This window comes from Microtus ochrogaster, chromosome 2, assembly GCF_000317375.1.
Source record: "Microtus ochrogaster isolate Prairie Vole_2 chromosome 2, MicOch1.0, whole genome shotgun sequence".
NCBI lineage: Eukaryota > Metazoa > Chordata > Mammalia > Rodentia > Cricetidae > Microtus > Microtus ochrogaster.
The window spans coordinates 2,045,660-2,067,912 of record NC_022010.1 but is presented as its reverse complement, the minus strand read 5'-3'; the positions used below and the strand labels follow the sequence as shown (position 1 = coordinate 2,067,912).

The 22,253-nt window shown below is 50.7% G+C and overlaps 1 protein-coding gene across 3 annotated transcripts in view; it reads left to right on the top strand.

Annotated features, from left to right (window-relative positions):
• Window positions 1–10,935, top strand: part of Sez6l (seizure related 6 homolog like) — a 166,649-nt gene extending 155,714 nt beyond the window's left edge. The window contains exons 14-17 of one of the 3 annotated variants that reach the window (XM_026783830.1): window positions 1,598–1,630; window positions 3,257–3,365; window positions 4,160–4,262; window positions 7,177–10,935. In XM_026783830.1, coding sequence (XP_026639631.1) covers window positions 1,598–1,630; window positions 3,257–3,365; window positions 4,160–4,262; window positions 7,177–7,206 — 275 coding nt within the window. In that variant the 3' untranslated portion in view covers window positions 7,207–10,935. Of the gene's footprint in view, window positions 1–1,597; window positions 1,631–3,250; window positions 3,366–4,159; window positions 4,263–7,176 lie in introns of all 3 variants that reach the window. The other 2 variants (XM_026783827.1, XM_005344233.3) reach the window with 2 other exon arrangements.
• Window positions 10,936–22,253: the final 11,318 nt, after the last annotated feature.

Genomic DNA, 22,253 nt, shown 5'->3' with positions numbered 1-22,253 from the left:
AAGCTGACAGAGACCTGGGGATCCAGGGTCAGGGCTGGCTGGCCCGGGGAGAAGCTGACAGAGGCCTGGGGATCCAGGTCAGGGCTGGCTGGCCCTGGGAGAAGCTGACAGAGGCCTGGGGATCCAGGGTCAGGGCTGGCTGGCTCGGGGAGAAGCTGAGCTTGCTCTGAGGGTGGCCTTTGTGGCCTCGTGGGATCCAAATCCAGTGGGTGTCTGTCCAATATGTTTTCTTCCTTTGGTTCATACATTTGTTTCTTGAGACAGTCTTGCGTGGCCCAGGCTAGCCTCAGACTTTCTTTGTAGCCAAGGCTGGCCTTGAACTCTCAAGCCTCCAGCTTCCACCTCCCAAGTGCTGGGGCTGCCTGTGTGTACAGCCACGCCTACTCTCGGTTCCTTTTTTACCAGAACAAAATATCTGAGAAGACAGTTTCCAAAGAGTGGAAGTCTGTGTGGTTCAGGCTTGTGGAGGCGAAGAGTCCAACGCAGTACTGCACCTGTGGGGGTCCGTGCTGCCGATGGCGTGGCAGGACCATCTCATGGTGGGACAGAGAGAGCTTGCCAGCTCCTACAGAGTCACTGAAGCCCAGTCACCACCCAAAGCCACACCCCCTCAAACAGCATCAACCTGTAAATCTAGGAATTAATTCTCTACTTGGGGCACATTTGGAGTGCTGCAGCTAGCTACCTTCTTAGCCAGGGTTAGTGTCACTGCTCAGTGGTGACCTCAGTTAGTCCAGATGTAATTGGGAGTCCTGGAACCTACCAGAGTAGCCAGAGTAGCCTGGCTGCTATCCGTGCAGTCTTATGTAAACCTTCACTTCCAGGCTCTGCCTGTGAGAGTGCCCTGGTCCGGGCAGTTCAGTGCTTGGCCAGCATAGTGACTTTGGTGACAGAGCGCAGATATCACCCTGGTACCTTGAATCTCAGGGCTTTATAAGAAATATGAGCTTATGAAAATAATTTTACAAGGAATGCAGAACCCAGCCAATAAATACAGGCACAGACACAGTGCACAGGCTGAGCCGGTGGCGGGGGTCTCAAGTCACACCTCTTAGAAACAACATAAAAAGACCCCCGAAGAGGCCAATAGTCAGAGGTGGGGACCACAGAACCATCTTTCCAGCAACTGAATGTTCAAGGCCAGCACAAGAGGCTGTGTCAAAAAAAAAAAAAAAGTGGTGTGAAAGCAGCTGACGCCCTGGGTTGCCATCCATGATCACGCTTAGAGTGTGTGATGGAGGAGCCCTGCAGCTCTCTGCACCACCAGCTCCTCTGTAAGATGTTGGTGATAAGCAGCACTCACATGTGCCCCAGTAGGCTGGCCAGGGGTGGGTGTGAGTGTGCAAGAGCTCTGGGCACAAACAGAACACAACATGTGCCATCACCATCCGTGATGCCGGGGTCCTTGCCCGTCTCTCCTCTCACCGTCTTCAGGGGTGCTGTGGAGGGAACCATCCTGCCTGGCACCAGCAGCAGCACCCTCACCCTGTGCACCCTGGACTTTCCCATGTCCCCCCCACCACCACAACGTCAGCTTCTTCTTATGCAAACGGCGGACTCCCTTGGTGTTGATGCTGCTTCCTGCTTTCTGTTTCAGTTAACCAAGGCAGTTTCGAACACGCACTGGAAGGTGAGTTTCACTTTATCTTGAAAGTTCCAGTACATGGATTTTAGCTTTCCCTGGGGCCTCCAGAAGTAGCTGCTAGAACTCGGCAGTTAAGAGCGTGCTGCTCTCCCAAAGGATCTAAGTTCTGTTCCCAACACCCATGGCAGGTGGCTAACAACCACCTGTAACTCCAACTCTGGGGGGCTCCAGCGCCCTCTCCTGGCTTCCATAAGCAACTGCACTCACTTGGCACATACACACACAGGGCTTTGAGGTGGCAATGCAGCCAGAGAAGCCTGACAAGTCCCGGCCCTGCCAGCCAGCTTCTGACCCACAGGTGCTGTGGAGATCAAAACAGCCTCACTTCACACCCCAGGCAGAGCATCCTCCAGTCGCTGGTGAAAGGGCTGCCTGGAGCATCCAGAGCCCTGACTGCACTCCCTGGCAACCCCCCCTCTCCCTTTTCTGGTGCCTTGCTTTGTGGGGCAGGTGACAGACAAGATGACAACAGGGAGCCAGGCTCTGTCATTTTTTAGGTTCTTTCCTTTCTTCCTTGTCTTAGTCACCCATCTCCCTGCTATGACGCCCAACAAAGGCTGCTTGAGGGAGGAAGTGCTCGGCTTACCAGTCCAGTTTCTGTTCTGAGAGGGAGCCACGGAGGCAGGAGAATGAGGCAGCTACTTGCATGGCACCCACAGTCAGAAAGAGGGATGAGCACCGATGCTCGGCTCACTTTCTCCTTGGGATTCCGTGAGGGACAGCAGCCCATGGGATGGAGTCTCCCCACCTCACTTAGGCCTCTCCAGATATCTTACACCAGGCATGTGCCTCCTGATGCAGTCAGGGCCGCAGTGAAGATGAATCCCCCACACATGCAGCAGTCACGCCTGCGCCGTGTGAGTGCAGTGCAGTGCAGCGCAGGACCGTGCACACAGATGACAATGACCTGCTGTCTATAGCACCATTAGCATCATGCTGACAACACGCTGGGTATCAGGCTGTGGGAGTTACGGGTCATTAGCTGATGTTCACTTTGAGCAGGACAAAGATAAGTGTTGGGAGGGTAATGGGTCAGCTGTTCCTGGGAAGCAGGGTGCCCCATGGGATCTCTCTGCCTGGGAATCACAGGGGGGCGAGCTTCTAGGAACGAGTGCTCCCAGCCCCCAAGATATCTACCATGGTCCCTGCAGTTGCCACATGCATTGGGGCCAATGTGAGGCTGGGCAATTGCACTGTCTCCACCGCCCCGAGCCACCCCTGGGTGGCATCCCACTGGCAAGCTTTAGAAGGGTCTCCAGCCTGGTGCAGCTTCTCACAGATGACCAGAGAGGAAGGCAAGCTTGTTCCTGAACTGTAGCCAAGTCGCCCCCTGAGTTGAAGTTTAACCAGACTTCCGCCCTCTTTTCAGCCCTCCAATGGACCTGGCATGGCCAGGGTTCAAGGTGGTTCTCAGCTGCCCTCTGGCCACCAGGGGCTCCCTAGCCAAGGTCAGCAGCCTGGCCTCTGCTCACTGCCTCTGTCCCTCCGTGCCCCTCCAGTGTCCGAGGCTGTGGGATGTCAGGGGGTGGGGCACCCCCTTGAGAGTCAGGTTCCCCGTGGGTGTGGAGCTGGTGGGAAAGGAGCCTCAGTGGCTTGTGTGCTCAGTAGCAGAAGCGGCAGCAGAGTCCTCGCTGGAGGGCGGGAACATGGCGCTGGCCATCTTCATTCCGGTCCTTCTCATCTCCTTGCTGCTGGGAGGAGCCTACATCTACGTCACGAGGTAGGTGAGGTGTGCGGCTGTGAATCTGCATCTCTAGGGCCTCAGGATCTCTGCCAGGCTCTTGGATGTAGCGACCTCATGTGACGTGGGATGCTACGGTCAGTCAGAAAGCGTCTTGGTGCCTCTTGGTTCCTCCGTTAGCTCTGTCACTTAGCAAATGCACAGTCGTGGGCAATGGTCCCAGGGGTTGGTCCTGGGTGCTGAAGGTCACACAGCACTTGCCCTCGATGGACAGAAACCGTGTCCAGAACAGTCATAGGCACTGTTCACACGATCACAGCTACCCCTGTGTGCCAGCAGCCTCTGGGCTCTGAGAACATCCCAGTGAGCAAAACAGATGCCAGTGAGGAAAAGCAACCGATCTCCAAAGCACAGAAGGAAAGCAACTATTAGATCGTTGACAAACAGAAGAAAGCCTGGAAGGGAGAGTGAAGGCAGAGGTTGTGTGTTTGGGTAGAGTGGTGTAGGAGCGGCCGCAATGAGTAGCGCTTTTGAACAAACTATGAAGTGAAGTGAACTGGAGGTGAGCAGGCAGCGAGTGAGCGGGAGCCCTGTAGACCCCATGCGCACACTCTGCCATGCGTGGTGAGGCGTGGTCCAGGGAGGCAGGGGAGTGTAAAGAGACACAGAAATTACTTCACAAGTCAAAGCAGTTGGGCTCCTCCTCCCAGGGAGGAAGGTGACAAGACTGGCTTGCTCCAGCCCTGTGTGGTGAGGAGTTGGGGTGCTTGACTCGTGCAGAGCCTTGGGCGCAGCAGGGCAAGGATGCTCAAGCTCTGCTGTCTCCCCTGCAGGTGCCGACAGTACTCCAGCCTCCGCCTGCCCCTCATGTACTCCCACCCCTACAGCCAGATCACCGTGGAAACTGAGTTCGACAACCCCATCTATGAGACCGGGGTAAGTGGTGTTACTTACTGCTCTCCTGGAGCCCCCCCCCCCCCTTGAACACAGCACTGCCAGCAGAGAGACCACTGAGGAGCTGCCTCATCCCTACCAAATCCCTGTACTCAGCAGGTTGCTTGGAGAAGCCAGCTCTGTTCACCAGTGGTTAGAGCAAAGCTGGGGCATCGGAGACAGTTTCTGCATCTCAAAGCAGAATGGACCATTCTGCACCTTGCAGTGCAGGCTCCTGTGGGACAGCTGATGCCTCAGAGGAAAGTGTTCCCTGGTTGGGGGGGGGGATGTATAGCTCAATAAAAACAATTTTTAAAAAGTGTTCGCTGACCTCCCTGTCAGGAAAACCTCACAGAGCACTCTCCTGTGAACCTGGATGGCCCAGATCACTCCCTCAGGAGTCAAACTAGAGATGTAGGGAATGCTGCAGCCTCTCGTGACTTGTGTTTTGTTTTGTTTTATGTGTGGGTGGTATTTTAAAAACTTGAAAGTCGGACTTTTTTTGGTTTTTCAAGACAGAGTTTCACTGTAGCTTTTTGGAGCCTGTCCTAGAACTCTCTCTGTGACTCGGGAAGCAGAGGCAGGTGGATCTCTGTGACTTCGAGGCCAGTCTGCTTCCCGAGTGCTGGGATCAAAGGCGTGCACCACCACTGCCCGTGACTTGCGTTTTAAGTCCACTTGTATGAGTAGGGTGAGCAGTTCAGGCAGGCAATGGGCATTGGGCAAGCACACCCGCATGTGACAGGCTTGTGCACCGCAGGCACCACAGCCTAGCTGCTGGCTCCCACATGCTATGGTGGGTGACTATGTCCACACTTGATGTGGGAATGATTTCTTATTAATAAAGAAACTGCCTAGACCCATTTCATAGGCCAACCCTTAGGTAGGCGGAGAAAACAGAACAGGATGCTGGGAGAAAGAAGCTGAGTCAGTGAGTCGCCATGGTTCTCCCACGCCAGACAGACGCAGGTTAAGATCATTCCTGGTAAGCCAGCTTGTGGACTACACAGAATAATAGAAATGGGTTAGATCAATATGTAAGAGCTAGCCAATAAGAGGCTGGAACTAATGGGTCAGGCAGTGATTAAAAGAATACAGTTTTCGTGTAATTATTTCGGGGCATAAGCTAAGCTAGCCATGTGGGCGGCAGGGTGCCTGGGACACAGCCCCCGCCGCTCTTATTTCAACACACACTAGGCAATGGGCTCCTCAGCTCGTGCAGAACCTACTAGTATCACCAGGAATCGCAGCTGTGGTTGTAAAACTGGCTACAGGTGTGATCTCTCACTCCAGTGAGCTCCAAAGCCTGGCAGAGCACACAGGCCTGCATCAACACTGGTGTGTGGTGGATCACAGGACAGGCATGTGATCCTCAGACGCTACCCTGTGACTCATGAGGATGAGAGATCAAAGTGACTTGGACAAGACTGTACCCAGCCAGGAGGAAGGCGGCCAGCTTGACTTGACATCCTGCACCCTCATGCTCTCCTGCCTCGATCAAACATGTCTGATTATGATTAATTACCACTCTGAAGGACCATGACAAGCTAGCCAGTTTCTGTGACTGCATATGGGGAGCCTTGAAAGGACCCCTGGAACACTTTTTGAAGAAGTAAGGCTGAGATATAGGTGGGTGTAAAAGTTAGATGGTGGCTGCAGAAAATGCAGATGGGACATGTGAAATGGTCCAAGTGTGACAGCGCCACCCTCCCTTGCCCGAACTGACCTGGCCCCATGGCTCCCCCTTTGATCTTCTATATGCAATATCTCCTGTATAAACACTGCTTTGGGGCTCACAAGCCATAGCCACAGGTTTGCCAGGACCTGGCCAGGGAATGATGCACACACCCTGGCTTCCATGGTTGCTTACGGCAAGTTGGGCAGGGAGGCTTGTGGATAGTAACTGGAAAAAGCAAGTCTGTCAACAAATATGAACAAGCTTGGAAATGAGCCAGAGTTGGCCTGACCATCCTGTGACCTCTGACTGGTCCCTTGGGTGTTGTAGGAGTTCTCTGTATAGGGAGGCCTTCCAGTCATCTGGTCTTGGCTGCTCTCGTGTCTGTCTTGATGCCTCTGGAATCCCCCATTCAGCCCTGCCTGGGCCGTGGGAACCATCTTACATTCTGCTCATGATACTTCCCATCCGCCAGGAAGGGTTGATGTAACCGCCATAGCTGTGTTAGCCTAGCAGAAAGTGAGTGTCATTTCCAAGGTGGAATCTGTGATCTTATTGGCTCCTGAACCTCACCCCTAGGACTGGCTCAGGGAGCAGTGGAGAAAGGCAACAGCCACACTGGTGGGGACAACATTCAAAGGATGGATTCATGTTGATTTGGGGAGGGAGGGATTCCACATTCCTTAGTCTGCCTGTGTGAAGTGGGAGGTGCTAGCATCAGTGGGGCGGGACTCCTAGAGGACCAGCTGTTGTGGGCTCTGTGCTTGTCCTTGGTCACAGTGTTGGTGAGAGCCAGACCCCAGAAAATGCCACAGTAAACACACACATACACGCACACACACATGCACACACGCGCAAACACACATACACACATACACATGCACGCACACACAGACACATACACATGTGCACACACATACACGTACACGCACGCACACACGCACACACAGACACATGCATGCCTGGACACACATATGCACACACACATACACATGCACACACACATACACGCACATACACACATACAGACACATACACGCACACACATGCACACACACACATATGCACACACAGACACATACATGCACACACACACTTGTAATAGTGAATGGACAGAGCAGAACAGACTACATTGCAGGGCCACCAGGCCAAGGCCAGGGTCACAGGAGGGAGTCCCTGGACGACTTGGGCTGTTCCTCTGCCACTGAGGATCTGACCCATCTGTGCCACTCTGTCCCGCAGGAAACGAGAGAGTATGAAGTTTCCATCTAACAAGAGTTGCCCTGGAAAGGGGGACTTGAGAGATGGACATGCAGACACGGACCGTCGGGACCTCCTCGGACATCCATCAGAGACCTCGTGGCACTGGGCTGCAGCTATCATAGCAGCCATCTCTTCCTCTACACTTTTGATTCAAAGATTCACTGTTTCTTCGCACTATTTACTATATTTAAAATTGAAGGAATTGAAATCGGTGAATTTGGTACACTGGGGCTGCAGCCAAGGTCACACGACAGCCTCCATTCCCAAGGCAAACATCAGCAGGTAACAGCACAGCGGCGAGCAGGTCCGGTTGGATCAGCAGTGCCTCACTTGGGCTGCACCACCCTGTATGGTCTTCAGCAGCAGGCCGTGGCATACTTGGTACAAACAGGAGCCCCAGGGTTGTCGGAATGTCTCTTGCAGGGCTGCCTTGGAGGAATTTAAGCCTGAGTACTTAAGCCCAGTTATTTCTCCTCCAAAACAAAACCCATGTCCTCTTCTCCCATTTTAAAAGTGTTTGAAAGTTTGGGCCCACCCTCTCCATCCCACGGCCTCCAAAGGCAGCAAAGATTTGCTAAGCATTCTCTGGGCTCAAGCGACACTGGACAGGTGAGAAAATGGCCTCTTTCTTAAAAAGGGATAAGCCCCAAGGAGGACTGTCAGGGAGGAGGCACAGGGATCTTGGGGAAGGGGACTCCAAAGAGGGATGGATGCCAGGTGAGCTGTGACTGGAACCCACCTCTCCTGGCAGGGTCTCCCTGAGGCTAGGGTCATGAATCCCTGGCAGCTTGGACTCCAGAGTCACAGGATCTGCTGTGGGGTATCCTGACCTCGAAGCCAGGGATCAGCTCTGACTCTCACCTGGAGTTTTAGACTGTCTGGACCTTTGCCCTAGGTGGGACTTACATACATAAGATGTTACCTCCAGCTTCCCTTGTTCTCACGTGCCCCTTGGCAGGGAAGGTGCTGAGTTAGAGAGTCCTCCCTGGCCTCTGCGGCTCTGAGTCGGGGAACGGCACCAGGGCCCCAGCAGAGGCCGTGTGTACAGAGTGGGGTGGAAACCACAGGAGAACAAGGCCCAAGACCCAGATTGAACCTCAGTAAAGACAGTGTTTCCAATGGCAGGCCCTCCTTAGTTTTCAGGGTCCTCAGAACCCAAATCCAGGGCAGCCAGAGGCCATGGCTCTCCAGAAGTTGGTTTTCTAAGTACAGTGATGAAGAAAGGTGTAGGGTTAGGTGCTGGGGGGAACAGGAGGTATGAGGGGCAGTGAGCATGTGCGAACCATGTGGTGACCAGGAGGGGCTCATCTTCCTTCAGGAAAGCCCCCTGCATGTGTATGCCTGACTGCTGTGGCTGGGGGTTTCTGGCCACAGTGGAACCAGAGGAGAAACCATGCAGGCTCTAGGGAGCAGGGATTCTTTGGGAAAGACCCCACTTGTGAATAATGTGACCTTTCTCCCAGAGGCAGAAGCTATTTGAGATGCTTCCATCCCCAGCCCTGGTCACCTGTGAACTCTGTCCTTGCTGTTTCATTTCTGTCTGCTCTATGGCCCTGGGAAAACTAAGCACTCAACTTCTGTGAGGTCTGACCATGTGTGAGGCCCTTCTAACCTGCTCCTCAAAGCTGACCAGGTCATGACCGGGACATTTCTTGACTACTGGGTTGGATAAAAAAAAAAAAAATGTTGCTTTCTTTTTTTGCAGAATACCAATGTCTTAGTTCTGTCTTGGTGGTACAGTCTCTGTAATCATGGTTTGAAATGTGTTCTAGCCTAGAGGTGAATCATGCGCGCTCACAATGTGCAGCGATTGAAAGGACATGTTGGTGTCTATTATTTTTAAATACCTGACTATGTATTTGTAACATGTAAAGGTTTGAAGCAAAAACAAAACAAAAACAAACAAAAAACCTGTTCTACCAGTGCCGAATATATACAAGGCATCTCATCACGGCCCATCCCTGTCTGTTTTTACAAGAAGGAAATTTGAAACTATGGGGATTAAATATTTTTGAACTGGATACACTCGTGAGCCCTCCCACAAGCAGTAAGCTGTTCTGACATCACGTTTACAAGGTGCAGGCTTCCCGAATGTGGGCATCCTTCATGCTGATGACGCAGGCTGCACCAGTCAGCATTACCTGTGCTTTCACGTGCAGAGCCCCTCCCTCTTCTGCCGGGAGCTCATCTTCCCCCCTCAGCTTCCTTTGTGGTAAACTCACTTTGCCAGCATAAGTATTCTGAACTCTGTCTGGGGGCCATCTTTCCAAGTGATCCCACCCCGAGCCTTTGAAACCAGCTCTTTAGAGAGTTCACAAACCTCAGGAGACAACTCTGGAGACCCACACACAGCCCTGGAGAAAGAGAAAGGTTACAGCCACAATGGTGGCACCACGGGAACTCCGACGAACCTGGATAGCTTCAGAGACCATAGGCAAAACGACCTCTCCTTTGGGCATGACCTTTCTGCGTCTTTGCTGAGGCCCAGTGAGATGGCACTCCACGTCTGGTCCTGTGTGGCACAGCACCCGCAGAGGTGGGCGTCTTCTTGGATGCTTGCTTTTTCATTTATCATCAAACAGAATAATAAAAAAGCAAACTTTCTAAGCTAGAAAACTGAAATGAAGTCATTTTCCACTTTGTATATATTGCTGCTAATAAAACAGATATAAAAGAGTGGTGGATGTGGATTTTGTTCCCAAGGCTCCAGGGTGACACCAAGGGCCATGTTTCCAGCTTCTGAGGATTGGGGTGTGGTACTTCAGATGCTGAGGTAAGACTTGCCCTCTCTACAGTGCCATAGGCCATGTTTAAGACCTATCTGAGGGAATTGCTACCAACACAGCCAGGACTTCAGTCTCAGGCAGTCTCGACAAAAGCTGTGGAGACAGCAGGTTCAACATCAGTATGCTTGTTCATCTCCTGTTCTGTGGGGAGTCTTTTTCTGGCTTGAAGTGGCCCTTTTTATGCAGTCTTTTCATAGCTGAGGGGAGTAGAGAGAGGAAAGGAGGGAGGGGCAGAAGGAGGGGGGAGGGAGCTGGTCCCAAGAAAATCCATCCCAGTAGACCCCAAGACTCAGGCATGATCTGCTTCCTTCAGTCCTAGAGGCCCCCAGGTTAGGACAGCATCACCCCCATGGCTCTGCAACAGGCTACCCTATTCCCACACTCTCTGTCTCTGGGTACCAAAGGAGAAAGCAGAGTTAATGGACCAGGTCCAGTGATGTGGTTCAGTGGTAAAGGTGTTTACCAAGCCTGATGATGTGAGTGTGATCCTGGGCCCCACAAGGTTGGAGAAAGCTAACTCTAGCTCTACTCTGACGTCCTCGTGCATGGTGTGTGTCTCATACACATAGCAAACAAGCACACCAAAATAAGTGTAATTTAATATTTTTTATTCAATAGACCAAAAGAGTCAAAGCCATCCATGAAGATACACGTTTTCTTTTCCTGTAATAATGTATTTGAATACTAGATAATTTTCAAATGTGTTACCAGATAGATCATTTCTAAGGTGGAAAAATGGAGGGGGGGGGAGACATGTTCCTGGATTCCAGCAGGGGGAGACAGAGGCAGGATTATTAACTCAAGTCTGTCCTGGGCTACATAGTAAGACTGTATCTCAAGAAAACAAACCAAACAAAAGTTTCCAAAGATTACAAAGTTTTCAGTTCATGTATCTGAACTAGTAGACTTTCTCAGTAAACATGAATAAAGAGATGTGTTTGTTCTTCTATCAGCAATGTCTGTGTGTGTTGTCTGTTCCCTTGTTGAGACGTGTGTGTGTGTGTGTGTGTGTGTGTGTGTGTGTGTGTGTGTCTTAGGCACGGTTACTATTGCTGCAGTGAAAACACCATGACCAAGAGCAAGTTGGGGAGGAAAGGGTTTATCTGGATTACACTTCCATATTGCTGTTCATCACCAAAGGAAGTCAGGACAGGAACTCAAGCAGAGCAGGAACCTGAAAGGCAAGAGCTGATGCAGAGGCCATGGAGGGTGCTACTTGGGCTTGTTCCTCGTGGCTTGCTCAGCCTACTTTCTTGTTTTTGTTTTTCTTCTTTTTTAAACATTTATTTATTTATTTATTTATTTATTTATTTATTTATTATGTATACAGCATTCCTTCCATGTATGCCTTCAGGCCAGAAGAGGGCACCAGACCCCATTACCATTACAGATGGTTGTGAGCCACCATATGGTTGCTAGGAATTGAACTCAGGACCTTTGGAAGAACAGTCAGTGCTCTTAACCACTGAGCCCCTTGTTTTCGTTTTTTGAGACAGTGTTTCTCTGTGGTTTTGGAGCCTGTCTTGGAACTAGCTCTTGTAGACCAGGCTGGTCTTGAACTCACACTCTGCCTTCCAAGTGCTGGGATCAAAGGCGTGCGCAACCACCACCCGGCCAGCCTACTTTCTTGTATAGAATCCAGGATCACCATCCCAGGGATGGTCCTACTTACAGTGGGCTGGGCCCTCCCCATAAATCACTAAGAAAATGCCCTATAGCTGGATCTTATGAAGGCATTGTCTCAATTAAGTTTCCTTCCTTTCAGATAACTCTCGTTCGTGTGTCAGGTTGACATATGACGAGCCAGCACAATGTCCAAGCAGGCATGTCAGGAAGTCTCACTCCATGGAGTGTCTGGAGCTGGCATGCACATGGTGCCAGGCCAAGCCGTGGGTATTGTTCATATTCAAGCATCTGTACTGGCCTGACCTTGGGGTGTGTGTCCTCAGCTGTAGCCACCGAGAGCACCTCCTGTGCACATTCCCTCCGTTCCCTTTCCAAAGGGCCCCCCACCTCTCATCCCTCCCTCTCCCCATTCTCCCTCTCCCCTTCTCCCCCTCTCCTTCCTCCTCTCTCGTTTCTCCTGCCCCCAGAAACAGGTCTCCCCTCTCCTCTTCCCCTTTTTCCATCCATTGTTTTTGGAAACCCCCCAATTAAAAAAAAAACCCTCCACCTGAACTCTGTCGCAAGGTGTCTTTCTCTCACACCACACATTGGCTCTCTGACTGGGACAGGCCCTTCTGGTACTTCCTCCTGCCTGTAGGCAGTTTAAGGCACACCATAATCCATACGACACCCTCACTTCTCTGGATTGCTGGGTTCCTTCATCCAACATGACATGATTGGTGAGCCCCTCCCCACCTTTGGCTAGTTCACGCGAGTGAGGATCCATCTAGTCTCTCGAGTGTGATTTCTAGCCTTTTGGTTTCAATAAGCCCTGGTACCAGGCAATCATGGCTCTTTGGTCTCAGAGCCCTTGACCCCGTCCTTTGCATGATGACCCACTGGGAGGCCCATGCCAGTCTTATTTCTTGGATCCTCAGGTCCTTCAGCCCCTGCACTTTGATTGATGGATCACCAGGCAACTAGTGCCTTCTCGAGACCCTCGTTTGATAAAAAGCCATTGGATCTCATTCTGTCTTACTTGTGAGAACAAGCCTGCCAGATAACTGCTTCCTGGCACTCTATATCCTGATATTTCACAAGACCTTTGCAACATTCTGCCAGCGATCCTGATCTCTGTTGCACGTGGCATGTTTTCACAGTGGCAGAGCTCACCAAAAGGCAATCACTTCATGCTGGGACCCCACCTCCTGCTCCACCTTCAACAGATCTGCTCTTTCCACCTGCAACAAGTCTGCTTTCTTGTTACAGGGGGCTTTTCCTTTCATTCAATACTGGCAATTGCGTCTCTGGCGGGACTACCACCTCTGACCATTCCCCTGAAAGTGAGGCTTTCTTTCTTGAGCACACTGGGATGTTTTTGGAGACCCATTGGCTATTCCTAACCAGCTATTGTTGCAGGACTACCAGCTGTTGGCCATAGAGCTGGAGGTGCAAGACCATCAGACACGTCCAGGAAAGGATCAGGTGCTTTAATCCCTAAGGAGTCGACTTGGCTCCACTGTAGTAATATGAGCGGCGGGGCTGCATCCCCAGCACCCTGGGCCGCCTGGCTCGGCTAGCTTATGCCCCGAAATAACAGCACACAAACTGTATTCATTTAAACACTGCTTGGCCCTTTAGCTCTAGCCCTTACTGACTGATTCTGATATCCCGATCAACCCATCTCTAATAATCTGTGAGCACCGGTCTTACCGGGAAGATTCTAGCCTATATCCATCCTGGGTCGGAGCTTCATCGCGTGTGCCTCAGAGAGCAGAGCTATCCCATCCGCCCTTGAGATGGGAGCATGGCGTCTCTGCTCCAGAGCGCAGAGATGTCGAGTCTCTGAGCTCACTTCCTCTTCCTCCCAGCATTCTATTCTGTTTACTCCTCCCACCTATGTTTTAAGCTATGAGGCCAAGCAGTTTCTTTTTATTGCTTAACCAATAAAATCAACAGATTGATATATGACACTCCCACATCAGCTCCACCTCAAACAGCATTTTGCCAGGTCCAAGCAGCACCTGATGGTTCCACAGAGCCTGGACAGTGAAGTGAAACAGCCAGATACTCCAGGATGTGGCCAGCACCCCAGCTTTCCCAGGTCCCCCCAAAGATGAACGATGCCCCCAGGTCAGGAGGAAGTAGTCTTGAGAACATGGCGTCCTCATCTCTGCCTCACCTGCCACCCCTTTCTAACTCCTCACCTCTTTGTGATAAAAATGGAGGAATGTTAGCATTCAGGCATCTGTACTGGCCTAGCTGTGGGGTCCTGACAGGATATGTCCTCAGCTGCAGCCGCTAAGAGCACCTCCTCTGCACACTCATTATGTTCCCTTTTAAAATGGGCCTGCCCACCTCCCAACCCTCCCTATTTCTGTCTCCATCTGTCTGTCTCTTCTCTTATCACCTTCCCGCTTTCCCACTCACTTTTCCTCAAGGAGACAAACCCTCCACCTGAGCTCTGTTGAATGGCATCTTTCTCTCTTGTGCCACTTTTTCTAAATTACAGCAGGTACGGCTTAACAATAGCAGCCTCTGCTGGCGGCTGCAGGCTCTCACCAGCTGAGGTCAAGGAGCTTGGGTGTGCAGAGGAGATTGCAGAAGAACCGATGGAGAGGACAGCCCAGCAGGGAGGGACGTGGCCAGGCTAAGGCAGAGCCCAGACTCAGTGCCCTGCTGTGCTGGCAGGTACCCAGTGACCTGCAATGGGTCCCTCTTCTCACAGGACTCCCTGCATGTTCCTAAGGCCACAGGGCACAGGGAGTAATGGTTGTAGTTGATGTGAATGTGTTATTGCTGAGTCCAACCTGGGCTATGTGTGACTGGGAAGAGGAAAGAAAATGAACCCCTGGATGTGGGAGGTGGAAACAGGAGGATTGTGGGAAACTGGAGGGTAGCATGGGCTCAAGAGCAAGACCCTGTCAGAGGGGTGTGAAAGAGGGGAGAGAACATGGGGGAATACAGAGACTCTGAACAGGTGCACAGGTGTCCATGAGAAACTGAGGAGTCCGCCAGGGTGGTCACGTGGCTGCTGCAGGTACGGAGGGGCAGGCTCTAGGAAAGGGGTGGTATGGATCGAGAGGATGGTGGCTGCCACTACTACATCTCACCTTCTGGCTCCTGAACATCCTCACTGCTCACAAAATCCACCCAGCCAAGGCAGGGACAAGCAGCCCACTCACAAGGCTCCATGTTCACATTCCATGTCACCAGAGAGTGTCACAGTGAGATCTGGACTGGATGTGCTCAGTAAGTGCAGTTAATGGTTGTGGAACAAGGTGATGTGTGTTGGGTGGCAAGGGGCTGAGCACGCAGAACCAGCCAGGCTGGTGCTGGTGCTGTCTCGGGTCTGGCAGGGTGGACCTGCCTCCTCCCATCCCACCTGTTTTATTGCTCTTAGGTTAAGGAAGAGGCTCCTCAGGAGACCCCTGTGGTCACAGCCATAGTCCCAGTATCCAAGATGCCCCTGCTCCTCTGGAAATGGACACAACTTAGTTTCCTGACCCAGCAGTCAAGAACCTAGACTGGACCTAGACAGAGACTCAATGTGTCACAGAGGGAACTGTGGGCAGAGAAATGGGATCTGCACCCAGCGTGGTCTTAAGTCACCCATATGGGCCTGCCCTGTCTGGCCCTCTGGAGCTCCCTGGGTCCTGTTCCTGCTGGGGAAGCCAGCTCCCACTCCAATATATCAGAGGTGCAGAGCCTGTTTGTCTACCCCAGGTGGCTTCCTGCAAACTCCACTCTGGGACACTGTGACAAGGGGGCTCCAGGAACGGAGCCAGTAGAGGGTGTTGCATGGGTGTACCACCTCTGTTTCGGTGACATTAAGACTCATCTACAGAAGGGAGGTGACGAGCTAGGAGCCTAGCTTGGGTCTGCAAGAACCAAAGCCTAAGACCATCCCCGTGATGCCCCAGGCAATGCCAGCAGGGGCCTGGATCGCAGAGAGGGCTTTCACACTAATCCTCATCCCACCCTCCACACTTGTAGATAGGTCACAATGTGACTACTTCTGGAATTAACTAAAACCCAAGTACCTGGGCACAGCTGTGAGGGGTTGTCTTGATTGGATCATTTGAAGTGGGAAGATCCACCCTAAACATAGATAATCTGAGGTTGGGAGAGCCACCCTTAATCAGGGCCACACCGTCCTGTGGCAGCCCACATCAAAAGACGGAAGAAGGGAGCGTCTGCCCTTTCCTGCTCGCCCACTCTCAACAAGTTCATCTGTCCTGCTGCTAACGGCGTTAGAGCCCACTTCTTCAGGATTCTAACATATACTAAAGTCGGCGGAGACATGGATCCTCGTGGGCTGCTCAGCTATTAGAGTCTTAGACTGTCCATTGGTAGATAGATGGGCATTGTTGGACTAGCTGGGGCCACAGCCTGTAAGCCATTCTAATAAATCCCCACCCCCAACCCCTACAGAGTGTGTGTGTGTGTGTGCACGCGCGCACACTATCAGTTCTGTTCCTCTAGAGAACCCTGACTTATACACCATCCGTCTCTCCACTTTCCCTGCAGGGTGCTGGCTGTTTTCTGTGGATAATGACATTTGATGAAATGGATTCTATCCAACTGAAGCAGAATTCTGTCTGGAGAAGTGGCAGGCTGCCTTTCACTCTTGGCAGAAAAAAAGAAACCAAGGTCATTGTTATCGCTCCCTTGCTCAAGAAGCAGGCCCAGGTTATAGACTGAATATATAGAGGGACAGAGATGAGAAGAGACAGAGAGACAGAGGTAAAGACAGCCATGGAAAGATAGAGACATATGTAGTTAGAGATGGTGGACTGAAACCTGCACGGTTGCCATGGACGCCTGGATCCTATAATGTTTTACTCAGAGAATCAACTTCTAGTCCACAAATGTTTAACCTCACTGCTAGACCTCTCTCAAAAAGCGGGGGGCAGAAAGGGAGTTGGGGGTTGGCTCAGTCTAGAGCTGTGTGCCTGTGTTCAATCCATGGGAAAACCCAACTCTGAGATTTCCTAAGGGGGGCAGAGTGGGAAGCAAAGCACCAGGCCTGCCACACGGGGAAACTTCTTTCAGATCCTCTCAGTCACGTTTTCCTAAGACTTGTCTTCCTCTTCCCAGAACAAAACAATGAAAAGACAAGATACACTACACAATGATTTTTAAAAAATTAATCAAAACCATGCAAATCTTCCATGTACCTTTAACTCTGGGGTGCCAAGTCATGGCTCTGAAGCACCTGCTCACGATTCAGGGATACCTGGCCATGGTTCTAGGGTATCTGGCCACGGTTTGAGAGCACATGGCCATGACTCTGTGGTGCCTGGCCATGGCTCTGGAGTCCCTGGCCACTGTGTAGACAGAAATTTCACTATTGCTTAAGCTGAGCCAGTGGGAAAAGATGGAACTTGTATTAAAAACAATGTTACTACTGGAAAACTCTCCACCTAGTCAGTGTGACTGTCACCAATAAACCCAGAACACACCAGGAAGGATGTGGAGAGAGAGGAATCCTTATTCACTGATGGTGGGGGTCAATTAAAAAAAGGGATTGTGGAAATCAATTTAGAAGTTAATCAAAAAAATTAAAAATAGAACTATGATATGGCCTAGCTATTTCACTCCTGGGGTGCACCCAGAGCACCCCACACCCTCATAGAGATATTTGCACCCTTGTTTATTGCTGCTCTATTCACTGGAACAGAATTTGAATCAACAAAGTTGTCAACAAATAAATGAATAATGAAAATTTGGTGTAAATGCATAGAACGAAATAGTATTCAGCCCTAAAGAAAAATGAAATAACAAAATTTGCAGGAAAATGGATTGGCTTATCATGTATAAAATTAAGTGAGGTCACACAATGTCAGAAATAAGCCACCTGTTCTCTTTCATATGTGGGATCTAGACAAGAATATAAGTATGCTTGTAAACGAATGTATATGTGGGTGCAGTAGAGCATGCAGACTGCAGTAGAGCATGCAGACTGCAGTAGAGCATACAGGCTGCAGTAGAGCATGCAGACTGCAGTAGAGCATACAGGCTGCAGTAGAGCATGTAGGCTGCAGTAGAGCATGCAGGCTGCAGTAGAGCATGCAGGCTGCAGTAGAGCATGCAGGCTGCAGTAGAGCATGCAGGCTGCAGTAGAGCATGCAGGCTGCAGTAGAGCATACAGAGAAAGGCTGACTACAGGATTGAGGATAGACTGAATACAGGCAATGCACATGAGTCATGAAAGCGGATGCAGAGCTAACTGTCCAGCTCTAACTCTGTTGTGGATTTTTCACTTTTGGTAGTGGGTAAATATATAAGGATATATTCTATAGTGAGAGTATTAAAGGCAGTGGGACGTCCAAGAGCTTCATCCTGAATGCCATCTCTAACTGTAGAGGGGTTCATGGAGTTGCATAATCTTTAGATCAGATTAATTCAGTGTGTGTTTGTTTTGATTCACAATCTTTATAGTTAAAGTTTAAAATGAATTTTTAAAAATATTCTAAATATGAACTTCAACTTGAGCTGGCTGTGCGGTTAGTTGTATGCGTGTGTATTTGCCTGTGTGAAGGTCAAAGAACAGTTTACAACAGTCTGTTCTTGCCTCGATCACTCTGGCTGTGAGTCTGGGCAGCAGGCACCTTTGCTCACTGAGCCAGCTGATGCACCACCCCACACTACGCTTTGTCTAGCAGCAGGCCCTGTGCCCTTCCTAAGATCCACTCAGCGCTGTAGCCTGTAGACCTGCAACCCTGCCTGGTACATGTGGGTGACTCTTGAGAGGATAAAGCCCGGCTGTATTCTTACCACAACAGGGAGTTTAATCACAAACAAAATTAGAGTGTCATCTATCCATGTCCAAGCACAGTCCTGTATGTGAGTCCCACTGGCTTTCTGTTTTGCTTTACTGTGTGAAATATATAGATGTTTTAAATGTCGTCGCATTCTGGCCAGCTTAAGTGGCACAGGCCTGTAATACCAGCATCTAGGAAGCTGAGGCAGGAAAAATGCAAACTCTAAGCCAACGTGAACTACATAGTGTGGAAGAGTCTTGTTATGGCTGTAATGATTTAATCATGCAGAACCAATTCAAAATGCAGGAAGTACCCTTTCTTAACGCCCAGATCAGAGCTTTTCACTCTGTGTCTGAGAAACATTGTTGTGTGCTGTCTGATTTCTGCCCTCCCCCGCCATGCCTTTTGTTCATGTTTTGAAGCACCAGAGATCCCATGTGACTGGAAAGAAACAGAGATGCATCTCACTTTGTCTTCTTGATACATTTGTACTGATAGCTGCAGCTGATGGGAGCTCAGTGTGATGGAGTCTTAGCTCTCGGTGGGCTTAACTTGGGGCACAATGCTTTTGGGTAACCAATAGCCACCAGAGCCACCTCAAGCCAGTGGCTTGCCCTGTCACTATCCCACACCCAGGAAGAATGAGGAAACGAGGCAAACAGAGCAAATGTAGATTTTGTTAAGGGAGGAATGCCGTGGCATCATCTGCGCAGCAGCCACTGTGGGTTTCAGGGTGGGAATTGGGTGGAGATGGAGGTCAGCCTGTGCAGCTGTAGGTGTTGTCTGGTTATGGTCCCTGCACACTTTTATAGGCAGATCACATGCCTGTTGACTGACCAGGAATCTCCAGCAGCGTTCCAGAGCTGAGAAGAACATGCGCGCTCTCATGCACATGCCAATATGTAAAAGCCACAAACTCCTGAAGCAACTAGTCCAGCCTGGAATTTGCTACAAAACAATACCTAGAGCTGCTAAGAATGTATCCCACCAGGAACAAATCTTCCAGGCTAGGAAATGCCAGCCAGTGAAAAAAACACCTGAGCTAGCCAGCTCCGCACCCAGCTCCATGATCGCAGGAATAGCACAGGTGTCAGTCACCACACCTTATCTAACGCTGGCTCCAAAGCTGAAGACATTTGGAACAGTGACCTATGGTGTGTGATGGCTCCCAGGCCCCAAACGCTGGGGTCGGGGCTTTGTCTTCACCCCACTTCTCTTTCTTGAGAAGGTCAAGTTGACAGTGTCAGAGGCAGCCCCAGAACACATCCCTTCGCCATTCACTCTCGCCAACAAACTGACATGCATTCCCAGGTGGCAGTTCCTATGCGCTGAACCTGCCACTGCCTCTTCAAAACTGCTGGTTTCCACGGAAACCAAAAGCACTCTCACTGAAAGAGCTGCTGGGAATTGCAAATCAAGATGCCCCAAACTACCCCTGCAGCACATGTCTGATCTGAATGGGAAACAGTAGCTCAGATATGCACTGGAGATGGGGTGGGGGTGGAGGGGAGGTAGGGAAGTGGGAATGGGGGTGGAGACTTGAGACCCTTTGTTTCCCCGACCCTGGCATCCTGTCTGACCCCACCACACTTTCTCCATCCCAGCAACCTGGCTGGGCTGCCTCCTTTTCAAAATGATCTCCCAGGAGATGTAGAGAAGATGAATCTGGGATGCACGCGCTCCTGGTGTTAGGGTCTGACTTGCTGATTACAGAGCTTGTGTTCTGACAAGGCAACACAGGTAACAATGTGCCTGTGGGCACCACACCGCCCCAGAGGCCTCTGCTGCTAACCCCCCTCCTCTCCAGGCTGCCAGAGGGCTGCCAGCTCAGAGGTCATTATATCCCTGTTCTCAGAATCCACTGTGAGACAGGAATGTAAAGAGAAAGGAAAGGACTTCTAACAGCTGCCAGGCCGGCGCATCCCAAGAAGGGATTTTAAAGACAACTCAAGACTCTGGTTTTTTAAAAGTCCATTGAAAAAATACTTAGAGCAAATCTATAGACCAAAGCTAGGCATGACAAACATGCCCGTAACCCCAGCACTTGAGAGGCAGAGGTGGGTGGAGCAGATGAGGCTAGCTCAGACTCCATGAGACCCTGGCTTAAAACAAAGTGGAGTTTCCAATTGTTTTCCTTTTTGGAAGTCCAAGCTTAACAGCTGGTGGATTTTCTTGGTCTTGGCCGAGGATGGCTTTGTAGGTAAAGTGCTTACCATGTACACGTGCGTGAGGACCTGACTTCAACCCCCAGCACCAATGTAACCCAGGCTGGTGACATCCACTTATAATCCTAGCTGGAGTGGAAAACGGGAGGACAGCTGGGAATGACTGGTCAGTCATCTGTGAGAGACAGGTGGCCGGTGTCTGAGGAAAGACACCAAAGTTGTTTCCTGATTCCACATGTTCACAAGTGCCCCTACACACACACACGCACACACATGCGCACACACACACACCTCAACAATACCTGGGGCCTTTGTCCCTTCACTTTTCCCAAGATGCAAATGGTCAATGACATGTCTGTTTCCAGCACTACCGTCCCATTCCTCCTGCAGCTGCCCAAGAGAGGACCTGGGATTAACTGGTTCCATCCTCAGCCCTTCCAGTCACTGTGCTCATCCACTTCTCGTGGCTGTTATGAAAAGCTACAAGGGGACCACTTTACAAAGGCTGAGTATCAAGTGCGAAATTGGGAGAGTGAGGTAGGGTGCTTGGTGTGAGCTTGGGGCCAGCCTGGGAAACAAAGTAAGATCCAGCCTAGCCTGGGCTACAGAGTGAAGCCCTTTGTCAAGCATTTTGCTTTTATCTGGGACACAGGCCAGGAGGCGCAGAGTCTGAGGGCCTGACCTGCTAATGGCCTTCACGCTGGCAGGGTCCCAAGATGGCACAGAATATTGTGTGGCAAGAAACAGCGGTTCCGTGCATGTCTGATCTCTCACCCTCTTCCTCCAGCGCCACCAGAAATCAATCACACAGGCTCATCCTAGTGACCTTGCCCCATCATAATCACCTCCTGGAGGCCACATCCCTGAATGCCATAGTACGATTCCTTTTTATCACTCAATGCCCAACAATGAGGACCAGACTTCAATGTGAGCTCAAAGGCCAAGCCACAGCCTCCTCTGACCACATCATCTTGTTCACCTTATGTTCTGAGCATTTCTCAAGTTGTTTCTTTTCTTCTCCCAGGATAGTGATCACTGTCCTGTGTGGATGCTATTACCTCTTGCAGTAGTCTCCTTGTTGACACTCTTCAGTGACCTTGTCTTCCCCAGTGTATTTAGCCTGTTCAAGGGTACATTAAAGGCTCTCCCACAATGGGAATGTGGTCTGGCAACCTTGTCATTGACACAGGACTCAGGGACAAAAATCCAAACTGTATGTAGCACAAGGGCTTCAAGTGGTAAGTTGGCTGTTGAAATCCAGTGGCCTAGGAAGCTCCAACTGCTCAACATGTGGGATGGGTGGGAGGGTGCCAGCTGGAAGTCCTCATGAATACAGTCACTATGGCCACAAGGAGTGTGTGTGAGAGAGAGATCACTAGGGAGACAATGGAGCTAAATCTGGGCAGAGCAAATGAGGGAACATGGCTGGACTTGGCATCTCATATTCCAAGCAAATATTCTGGAGGAATGTGGTCTAGCAAGAGAGGAAGGAAAAACAGGAGCACTATTTGGTTTGGGCATGTGCAGAAATACTGGAACATTGTTAAAAATCATTTTAATAATATGTAGAATTAGCTGCTGCAACACATTTGCATGGGCATGTTCACATCACCACCACCACCATCACTAACACCATCACTACCACCACCACCATCAATAACACCATCACTATCACCACCACCACCATCAATAACACCATCACTTCCACCACCACCACCATCACTAACACCATC